This window comes from Homarus americanus, unplaced genomic scaffold (assembly GCF_018991925.1).
Source record: "Homarus americanus isolate GMGI-L3 unplaced genomic scaffold, GMGI_Hamer_2.0 scaffold31037, whole genome shotgun sequence".
NCBI classification, from domain to species: Eukaryota; Metazoa; Arthropoda; class Malacostraca; order Decapoda; family Nephropidae; genus Homarus; species Homarus americanus.
In genome coordinates, this window is record NW_024722227.1 from 9,166,538 (window position 1) to 9,178,702 (window position 12,165).

Consider the following 12,165-nt stretch of genomic DNA (forward strand, 5'->3'; position numbering starts at 1 on the left):
CAGGAAATGTATGGACGTTCTTAACCTTTAGACTGAGGCTACTGAACAACAGCCTTACCACGGTAAACACAGTAAATATGAAAAATAGAAAATAAAATAAAAATATTTTATATTTCTAAAAAAAAAAAAAACTGCATAAAGAAGAATAAAAATTAAAATATTAAAGAGTGTAATTTCATTTGCTCAGATGTGGAGAAGTGTTTAAGTGAGCATGTGAGGGCACAGCTACTACTAGGAGGGAGGTGGGAGGAGATGAAGGTAGTAGAGGGGTACAGACTACAGACTGCCACTAAAGATTATGAATGTGCATCTTCCATGACGACAAAAGCAACTAAGAGCCCAAACGATGGTGACAATTTATGAATGCTAATACTGGCATGTAATTTTAGATAATGGCTGTTCTCATGTGAGGGACACTGCAGTTAAGAGTTAAAAGGACAATCAGACACCCAATATTGCAATACATACAGTACAGACTTGGGGGATACCTACGGAATTTACCTACAAAAGTACATCTAAGGATTACGGGAATTCAGAATACAGCACTGTATGTATAATTTCCTCGAGTTATATATCTTCAATTATAAGGAATCAAGTGGAAAATCACTAACAATCCAAGGGCATAGCTGGTGCTGGAGTAATTGCATAATAAGAGCATCCCCTGCTTATTTCATTTTGAAAAAGCACATCTTGCGATCACACACAGTTAGAAAATATATGGTTCCAAGGTTTATCTTAAACCCTATCATCATTGTGAGAAATCATTCAAAGGTTAACGATAATTTAGAAAATACAGTAGTACAGTATACAGGTGTACTGTATTTTGTACATGATTTCCTAACACAGGAAATTTCACACAGACAACAATTGGTAATCCAAGGATGGTATTGCAGACATTATAAGCTGCATAAAACAATTTGACTTTCTTCTTATTTCATCTTTCAGGGAAGCAATTAAGTTCAAGAGAGACAAATTACACAATAAATTCCAAACAAAAATTATGCAACTTGCAGGGGGGGGAGGGGATCATGATTATTTCAGCTTTAAATTATACATCTAGGGACCATAGGAATTAAAAAACAAATTATATAATGATCCTAAAATCCCACTTCATAAAGCCAGAATTGGGCGACTTATGGTCCCAGTTTGCGGGTCTAAACCCACGATTCCCAGACACTCCCCACTTATGAGTGGGCTATATACTCTAGAAATCTAGGAAAACTCAAAAACAAGAACTCCCTCCAACTCATCACAAATCTTACATCAGTCTTAATTTTTTCTACAACCTCTCATCACCTGAAACCTCCTCGAGTCTTTCGTTCTGTAAAATCAACTTTGTCAATCATAAATTTTGCACCGAGCTATTTCTAGTCTTCTGTACTTCAAAGGTTCGAGCTTCACTTCTATACATCAGAATGATTCAGATCACATCTTTCAGTATCCTTTGCCTTATCTCAAGACTCATTAACTCCAGCATTTAATATAACACATCTGAACTAATCTCTTTATACATTTTTCATTTGGGGATTCGTTTTCCATACGACAACAATTCTCAGAGAATTTGATACACACCTGACAATAACATGAGGGTCACTGGAATAGTTGGATGAAGCAGCTTCATTCATCATTGTAATTGTGTTCGGTGCCAAGGAGAATGACCAGCGAGTTATACCATGAACTAGTAGAAGCCCAGCAGACATGATGACCTAAGGTGATGAAACAACATGGAAAGGTCATATTATCAATACAGGATGTGACAAATAGGCGTTACAGTACAATCATTGTAAATGTGACACCTCCGTTAACCGGAACAATTGGCGAGGAGCACTTCCAGGAATAAGAGATTTCCAGGTAACGACGACAACTCTCTCAGAGCCGGGAAAAATCCCTCATCCCCAGAATTTTCCCTAATTTCCCCTTTAACAGAAAAATATTCTCGGAAGTTCCAGAATGATACTTTACATCATCTCTTGAACCCGGAAAACTATCTTCCATCCCCAAAATTTCCCGGACACTGGAAAAACTTTCTCAAAATTTTCCGGAAAATGTGCCCCTTGGAAAATCGTTCCCAAAGTTGGAATTTTCCGGAAAATTACAGCTTTGGAAAAATTTCAATTCCGACTATCAGAGATTTTCGGGTTTGAGGGATTCCGGCTAACGGAGACATTGCTATATTGTAATTTAATCTTTACACCATTGTCTACCAGGGTAGCTCATGCAACACCCCTTTCCCTCAAAATCATCTCAGTATGTCTCTCTTTAGAATCCAAAAGATAAGGTACTGTTTAAAGTAGTATATATTACCTTTACCTTCAACATTCCCCTGAAGTTTTCTAATTATTTAAATCTTTTTAAGTCATGCTGTGCTCAAATACCTTCATCTTGTACATAATCACCGTGATCACTTCTCCCCCACACAGATGAATAGGGGATATTCCAGTGGGGATATCTCAGCTACTCTTGTATCATTTCTGCCCAACAATTATATCAACTTTTCATCATCTTTTGGAAATTGGCATGTTCATTTATTTTATTTATTTTTTTTTTTTACATTAAATTTCCTGTCTTTCTCACTGACAATTTTGTTCCTGACTGCCTTAAACATTACCAGCTTAACCCTTAAGCCCTGGGTTAGGGTGATACTGGCAGTACCCCCCATGGGGTTAAATCGAGAAAAAAATCAACTTTTCCAAAAATATTAAAAAAATAACTAAAAATAAAAAAAATAAATAAAAAAAAGGGGGGGAAATAGGCGGACGTCCTGGATTGTCACCCAGGGCGTGCGAGTCGGACGTTCTGGAACGTCACCTGGGGCCTATGGGTTAAACATCACATATACAGTACAGTAGTCAAATATAATTCCCACCTAACCCACAAACTTAACTGACAGACTGTATACAGTGGCCTTGCGAGTTTTGCAATGGCTATGTTCTGGGGACCCCACACAAAACTACTGATCATGCACTGGCTCCTGAATGTACCTGAACCTGCTCCAGTGCTTGTCAAGTCTGGTCTTGAAAGAGCTCACTCTCTGGCAGATTGTTCAAAGAGTTCACAACTCTCACTCTGAAAAAGTTACCCCTCACAGTTTTCTGGGCTTGTGGCTTCTTCACCCTTAGCTGTGACCCCTTGTGGGGCGAGCGTCCACCAGCTCCAAGTCAGGACACTCAACTAAGTAGTGCCCTTGGAGATATTTATACACCTCAATTATGTCCTCCTTGCCCGTCTGTAGTATAAGCTAGGCAATTGCAGGCGCTCTAATCTCTCAGGGTATTTGAGGTGCCGAAATGCAAGCACCAGTCTGGTGGCCCCCCTCTGGACATTTTCAATCAACTGACAGTACTCCAGATGGGGAAGCACCTCACTCTTGAAGAACATTAACACTTAAGCCCCGGGTTACGCACGCACGCACGCACACACACACACTGCTGCAGAAGGAATATGTGAACTGGCAGTCATACAAACAACTGCTCACACAGCACTTACACAATGTATTTATACACCTAGTTTTACGAACATGGTGTTTCATGCACATCTTCATACCATGTGATTTTTTTTTCTTCTTGACCAACCCAGTGTCATTTTACCATGCAAGGATGGCACTTCGTAGTTCAAGGTTATTATTTTATTATATGGCTTCAGACTATTGTGAACTCACCAGTAGTGCCGTCATAACCTTGCCAGCCCATCATTTTTGTTTCCGTTAATTTGAGTTTAACTTCAGATGTGATATCTTTATTCTTTAAAGGTTAATATTGCTTCCAGCAAACTCAATCTAATGTCTGGCAATTTAACTTTTTACTTATCTCAATGAAATGCAAACCTCTTCATTTGAAGATATTTTTTTTCTTTGGGTTTTTGTGATTTCCAGTTTTTTGTACCAAATTTCAGTCTCATTTTATCAAATTTATGTATTGAATTGAATTGAATTTTAACAGTTTATTTAGCCAGAAAAATACAGATACAGAGTGGATAATAATAACAATATTAACATGGCTGAGCCAGTTGAGAACCTGAGCTCTCTTTGTTATTACAGATTTGTGTCTTCGATAGTTACAATTGTAAATGTTACAACCCTGACACGTAAGGCATTTATGGCTAGGAATTCAGACTCTCAAACCCCGGCTGTAGATTCCTCAGTTTAGCTATATAGCACATTTTATCTTTTATAACATGGATAGGCATCCATAGGTGTTATGTTATACAGTGGTCCCTCGGTTAATGAGCGCCTCGGTTAACGAGATTTCAGTTAACGATTTACCTTCCATAAGATTGTTAACTTCGGTTAACGAGCAATCCCTCGATTAACGAGTTTTTTACGAGCAGACTTCAACATGTTTTCGCTTGCATTTGGCGGTCCACCAGCTGTAGTATTAGTCCGCCAATACAGTAATCGGTTTTAGGGCTTAAATTCCTTACTATTTTAGTAAATATCAAGAAGTTTATACAATTCAATAATTTTAAAAGTTTAATATTAACTTTTTTAGTCATTTTAACAATTATTGAACATAATTGAAGGTAAAGAAACTAGTTTCTGACGTGCCATCCAGCCTGTTTACACACCAGACAGGCGTTAGTCTCTCTCTGTTTTCAGTGGAGGTAACATCTTGCTTGAGACTCTCTTCAACTAAACGCTTTTTTTCTGTGTTTCCAAGCAAATTATTGGTCATTTTGAAATATATTTTACATATTGACAATAAATAATGCAGTGCAGTGTTGATTTAAAGAAAATAATCTTGAAATACACCAAGAGAACTAAAATTTTATGGGTGAAATGGTGCCATGGGGTGACTTCTCTTCCACCCCAATGCCTTCTCTTCTTCCTTCTCCTCCACCCCCATTCTAATTCCCATCATCATCATCATCATCCAGGAGCCTTCTACATGCACACCTCAAAGTAAGTGTACTTTTCCACCTTTTTTGTTGAATTTAGGCAATTTTCGGTGAGCTGGAACCAATTACCCAAAAACCCATTGAAACAATGGTTTCGGTTAACGAGTTTTTCGGTTAACGAGCAACCTGCTGGAACGGATTGTGGTCGTTAACCGAGGGACCACTGTACTCCGTTGTTAGTTTACTCCTCCTAGAACTTGGAGGGTGGTGTCCGAGCAATGTATTAGCCCAACTACCAGACAGTAATACTTATATAAATGTGGGTTACATACATTAGGTTTATGTAATTATATCATCCATGGTAGATTTCCTGCAGAAAGATCCAGCAAGACCAGAACAGTGGACTTTTCTGTGCAAGTGTTTATTACCAAATCATTATGAATTTGTCACAAGACAGTTTCAGTTGTATGATGCGTCCTATAGGCTGACTGGACCAGAAGGATCACTCCAATTCCCTCAAACAAAGCAAGTAACTGATCCAGCATAGCACACTCTATGATCTTTGATAAGAATGAGAGATTAGAGAAAAAACGATAATTTGACATTTTCCGTTTCAAGACCAGGCTGCCTACATCTAACATTATAATAGATACAGAATGTCCTCTTAAACTATACAACAGTATGAGAAGTACTTTTCTTCATATCTGATCACCTAACAAATTACCATCCTTGACAAAAAGTATGCATTAACCAATCAAATTAGTTTTATTCATAAAGACAACCTATTTATACAATAATACCACAAAATCTCTAATTACTCCAATAAAAAAAATTAATCTGCCAGTATTATCCCTTCATTGGGAAGGGTAGATGTATCCAACGGGAGAAAGATTATAATCTTTGGTTGAAGTAAATAACGATTTGACAATGCTTGTTTTGTTTTGATTCCCCGGATGGTTGTTTAGAATAATCATCCAACTTAAAACTTTCTGTAAATTTTGTTTTAACTTTCTATATTCATTTCTATATACTGTACAGTCCTGTACAAACTTAAAAAAAAAAAAAAAAAAAAAAAAAAAAAAAAAAAAAAAAAAAAAAAAAAAAAAAAAAAAAAAAAAAAAAAAGGGCCACAATAGGTCCGTGAGAACCCACTCTTGAAAGGGTTAATGATACTGGAATCTAGAACATATTTAAAGTTGTAGTTTAAATATACTGTATGTCTAACTTAAAAGCAAATAACAACAAGTTAGACAAGTTCAGTACCTTGACACGCTGGACAACAGGGTTTGGCTTTTCTTCCTCAACCATAGCACGTGCCAGTGTTGCCATCTGCCATGGAGGTTGTCCAGAGGAACACCTGTTCGATAGCTGAAATATACAATTATATTCATATACTCTACTTAAAAAATCTGAAAGATTACTGATCATTTTTACATGGGAAGCACTTTGGGTTTTACCAATGTAAATGGGTAACTAGCTTTACAGTTGCAGAAGTGAAGACGGTCGAGTGCACTGCTAGTCAAGATTAATCATTGTGTACAGAGAACTTACAAAATAAGAGTATATGTCTCCTGTTTCATTTTCTTTTCATCGTTTGTCTTTGACAATGATCCTTCACCACTTCTACCTTTAGATCTTCAAACAAGCTTTGTGCCTTAGCTTGTGTAACAGCCAGACTGAGAGATACATTATGTTGGTTCTAGTTGTCCACCCAAATTGAGAGAAGCCATTCTATATTCTCCATTAACCGACTTATGAACCTGCTAATTTTCTTGGTACTAAGAGATGTAACACATAGATCACTGACCCTAATATTCTCAGCACTGCCCTGAATAGATCTTACCATGGTGGGAGGCATACCTAGAGTGACACCTAAGAGAACAAGTTACTCACCAATATCAAACCACCTAAAAACCTCCTATTCGGTACCCAAATAAATGTTTTTCCCAATTTTCTTCATGCAAAGTCACTTCCTGGGGAGTTTAAGAGGAATGATATTGGGAACAGATGAACCAAAGAGTACATCATCCTACAAACTCAGCATATTTCTGTGAGGTAAAAATGTATACGGTGTCATGAAAACACTAACTGAAGCAGGAACTCTTCTTGGGGCCAACACTGCCAAATGGGCCACCAAAACACAAACTTAGATATGCAATAAGAGATGATGGCCAACGACAGTACTGTATAACGAAACAGACACCTTTCCTAACAGAACAATGACAAATGGGGAGATATATAGCAAGGATTCCTGTAATACATAATACCTGTATAGTGAGCATAAGAGCTACTACTGGATAAAACCTTTAATCTAATTCCCCTTCTGAGTTAAATCTAACAAGTGTTGACTTTAAAGTGAAATTAAATATTTTCATCTTCATCTTCACTTTACCTCTAAGACAAGCGAGAGGCAGGCGGGGAAGAAGGTCATGAAGACGATGTAATTCACCAAAATGGACAAGCAGGCAAAGGCACACATCTGCTCCAGACGACTCACACCTGGCAATATCACAAGCATATTCATTATCTGGCTATTCATTCACAAAGTATCATTAGCATCTCATACTATTTTTTTAAATAATAATAGGAACTGTTTAGCATAATATATCAAACATAACTACTGTTAAAATATCTATTATCCTAAAACCTTGAGGGTGAGGAAATAAAGAGCATATAAAAATCTAAAGAATAATCTTTATGTCCTAAGTGATTCAGTGGAAGAAAATATATACCAGAGAAAGACAGATGAAAGCCATACAAACACAAAAGCAAACTCACAAGTAATGTACAGTTTAACGCTCACCTGCATAACAATAACTCGTTTTTCACACATTTTTTTTTATTTGCGGTTTACTGATTTTGTATGCAGTTGAATCAGCTCGCGAACGAGTTTCCACAAAAAAACCCAAAAAAAACAGGTCATTGCAGCAGAGTGCAGCTTCCTGCCTCTCCTCTGTCTCACTCATGTCCACTGCCATACTATGTATACATCTCGCTGCGACCCGTGTGTTTTGTGCTCAAAAATCTTATCAATGTTCCAAAACATCCTTCAAAAGGTGGCGATATGGAAGATAACACACCAAAGAAGCCTAAGAGAGATACAGCAATATTTCTGTTAGCCAGAATCCCTCAAACACAGAGCTGTCCAATAGCCAGAATTGAAATTTTCTCAGAAAAACGTTCCCAAAGTCGGAATTTTACGAAAAATTCTGGCTTTGGGAATGATTTCTGGGTTCAAGAGATAATGTAATGCATCATTCTGGAACTTCCGAGAACATTTTTCAGTTATCCGGAAAATTCCAGAAAATTACGAGGATGAGGGTTTTTTTTTTCTTCCAGCTTTGAGAGTCCTCTCATTACCCTGAAATCTCTCATTTCCGGAAGTGCTCTGTACCAATTGTTCTGGCTAACAGAGATATCGCTAGAAAAGTGTTGACTTTATTAGTGAAAGTCGAAATAATAAAGAAACTTCAGAGCAGCATGAGCTATGCAGCATGTGCTAGGGCATATGGGATGAATGAATTAACAGTTTGCTACAGATTAATCATTGCCATCATCTCATTCAATCATCATCATCTGCTGTGATGTACCAGGGGGAGAGTTGAGAGGGAGAATCAAGAGGAAGGAACAACATACCTGGTCAATACAGTATTCCATATGCAGTATGTTGTATTTTTTAGGTATGTAATATGTTAAATAATTTTTATTGGAGTCTTTATTATGTTCTCTTTACATGTTATTTCATGAGTGAGAGAGAGAGAGATTTACTGGTCATTAGAAACATGTTTTGGACCATACAAGTGATCAGGGAGAGGTTATAGTTTATAATATTGAATATTACATGGAAGTGAAAATCCAGAAGAGAGCATTCACGGTTTAGGTCTTTCGCGGAAATATCAGGAACGTAACCCCCACAAAACATGAGGGACCACTGTACCTGAGAGTGTGCCGGCACCAATGACCAGGGCCTCCACAATGGTGTCCAGAGTGAGAGATGGTCCGAGGCGAGCCATGCCAAAAGCAATGTTGGTATGGACCTCTATTTGATTAGAAGATGACAAGGCAAACTGTGCCAGAAGACTTGCCCTACTCAGGTCCACCAGCAGTAGAAAGAAAAATAAAGCATCCCTGAAAAGATAACCAAGCAGTAATAGTAAAAAAAAAACACTACAGTACTGTACTCTATTTACCAACGCACACACTTAAGACTATACAGTACAACTTTTCAATTCTCTCTCTCAAATTACAATCTTTTATGCATCAATTCCAATTAAAATAAAAGGGGAAGGCATTAACTTATGACATAACATACATACATGTCTAAAGAATTTGTTTTCAAAGGATACAAGATAATTTTTAATATTGTCAATATTAATGAGCAACTAGAATACTATTTTTTTTTCTAAATTTCAAAAGGATTCATGCCACCGGAAAAAAAATTCTGGTGACATCACACCTTTACTTGTTGGTAATGGTTATTGCTATTTGGTGCTGATGAATAAAACTGAAGGATGTTCCCCAAACAGAAGAATGATCCACTGGGGTTATACTGAGCACATGGGGGTAATTATGATTATCTTTTAATTACTTGGGGTGATTTTAAGCACTGATGAGCCATGTGGCATTGTTATGAGCACCTATAAATCACTTGGCATCATCAAGAGCACTGCAATGTCACTGAAAGAGTGATTACACTAAGATCACCTATGAGACACCTGGAGTTATGTATCATTTGGCATTCTGAGCACTTTTTATTCCCTTGCAATTATTATGAGCATCTACGAGTCACAAGACATCACTTATTACCTGTGAGTCAATTGGCATCATTATGATAACCTGTGAGACACCTGGAGTCATTATGAACTGTGAGACAGTTAAAGAACAGTTGGTGCTCCTTGTGGGACATTGAGGTTAATGCCTCTAAAGACAACTGATGTAATTAGTTGGTCAAAACTAATCATTCTTCCACATTCCCGTCTTTCCACTGGTAATGTTTCATTGGGGGACTTAAGGACTCAGTGACCTAGAAGATTCTTGGTGTGATTTTCAAATCTCAGTAAACACTACCACAAACAAGACCTGTTTTCTATGGTCTCTAATATTCATCAGTAAGTACAAAACTCAGCACCAGCTGAGTTTTCTGCTGCTGATCTCACTCAGTATATTCTTCTGTATTGAAGTTATCTGGATTGACTTTCAGCATCATCAAGTTGGTACAGTATATCGCACTTGCCTTATATAAATCCTAATCACCAATTTTTCCTATGTCTCCCCTGGCCTTAGCAACCAGTCACAATCACAAAGGTATGCACACTTAATGTTTTTGATCATGCACTACAGTCACTCAGGTGTTGCAATAGCCAATTCTCTCGTTGTTTCTCGTCTCTGGCAAACACTGATTTTGAGAAAGGCTAAAAAATCTTTACTGTTCCTTCCTTGAATTCTTAACCCTTACGCCCCAGATGACGAACAGGAACGCCCGACTGGTGCACCCCGGGTGATGTTCCAGAACGCGCGCCTTTTCTTGCCACTGTTTAAATGCTCAGTGTGGGTTACCAGGTTCCAGTGTGACTATTTGCCTGTCACGCCACAAGCTCGGCCACAGGGAAGCTTCCTGAACGTAATTACTGTACCTACTTTTGTTTGTTTCATTTCCATTGTTTGTCCATTTTATCATGTTGTATCAAAGTAATATTGCTAAAAGTAGTGTAGTTGTATAGTAGTGTAGTATTACTGGAAAATGATGCTATGGTTATGTTATGAATGTATTTATTTGTGGAATTATTATTATTTTATGCATTACTTGCTCTACCAAACACAAAGACAGCCTGGCGACCGACTGCGTGTGTTGCCGAGCACTTTTTTATGAAAAATAATGCAAATAAAATGTTCTAAATGAATTATTTATATGAAATAATTATTATGATCAGTAAATATGTGCATTACTGGCCATCCCAGACACAAAGGCAAGCATAAAATGACCACTAAGTGCGTAGTGACCACGAGCAACAGCTGTCAAAACAATACTGTCCCTTTATCTCCCTCACCACTGTGGCCACAGGGAAGTTTATAGAGGGTCAATATATAGTTTTCTTACTTATTTTTTATTGTTTTATCATTTAAAAAGATTAATACAGTAAACAGTAGTAAAATATTCTCTTACTTTTTTGTGTCATGAGCCATTTTTGTGGTCAATAATATTATCATCTTAATGAACCGAATGTGCAATTAATTTAATTTTAAATTTTTGGCCACTTACAGTAGCTAGTTTATTGTGCACCCCACTTACACAGACCCTTTGTGAACTCTACTCTGTAATCCTTTTGCGCTACTGCCCAAAATGTACAATGTACCGGTACATGGGTATGAAAGCAAATGATGTGCAATCATGTGATGGACCCGGGCAAAATCCTTTATATAATAAGCCTACAATTATAACAAAGACTGCAATAAAACATATAGCAGCTGCGATAAGATACTGTACATTAACATAGACAAATGCAGATCGAGTCAGCCAGCTGACCTGTCTGCTGTTGTCTTCTCATGTGTTCAAATACCTTCATCTGTATTCCCACTATTCACTGCTAAGTTTTCAGTTACATTATCAAAAAATGCTCAAACAAAATCATGTTTACTGTAAAAATATGAAGTACAGTGAACCCTCACTTTACGCCATTAATTCAACCCACAGCGGCCCGCGTAAAGTGAGAAACGCGTAAAGTGAACAACATAACATATGGGATTAATTGAAATAGAGACCGGGCCGACCCCCAAACTCCACTTTTTCAGACACAATACCTACGTTGTAGTAAAAATAACCTCTTAATTTTATGATGGTATGCACACACAATTAATAATTAGGAGAAATATCAATAATATTAATTTTTTTAACACTTACCTTAGTAGAAAAGATGGCTGGGCACACGGGGATGGGCGGTTGGTTCCGAGGCAGAGGGCAGATTATTGGCCCTCACCTGTATCACTTGTATCAATTGTATCACTATCCACCACAGAGGCTTGCAGGGCCTCTTTGTCAAACCCCTCAAAGTCCATAGAAATCCATATCCTCACTATCATTATCACTGACTTGGGCCGGCTGTGGTGGGTGGCGGGTAAAGAACTCGGTAATGTTTTGATGACTGGGTGACCTTGTGCGCACCCTGCTCGCGCCGCTCTCCGCGTAAAAGGGTACACACACCGCGGAAAGTGAGCATTCCGGTTTCGGCAAAGTACAGCGTAAACGTGGAAACGCGTAAAGTGGGACTGCGTAAAGCAAAGGTTGACTGTACAGGTTGACAACCCTTTATCCGAAATTCCAAAAACCGAAAAGCT

At 37.8% G+C, this 12,165-nt stretch overlaps 1 protein-coding gene across 2 annotated transcripts in view; it reads right to left on the bottom strand.

The window, feature by feature from the left end:
* The window catches only part of LOC121862368 (3-hydroxy-3-methylglutaryl-coenzyme A reductase-like), a 129,256-nt gene that overhangs the window by 56,233 nt on the left and 60,858 nt on the right, over positions 1-12,165 (bottom strand). For both annotated transcript variants that reach the window (XM_042360617.1, XM_042360618.1), the window contains exons 5-8: positions 8,771-8,961; positions 7,226-7,332; positions 6,097-6,201; positions 1,573-1,706 (exon numbers count right to left, since the gene is read on the bottom strand). In XM_042360617.1, the coding sequence (XP_042216551.1) occupies positions 1,573-1,706; positions 6,097-6,201; positions 7,226-7,332; positions 8,771-8,961 (537 nt within the window). The remainder of the gene's footprint in view (positions 1-1,572; positions 1,707-6,096; positions 6,202-7,225; positions 7,333-8,770; positions 8,962-12,165) is intronic.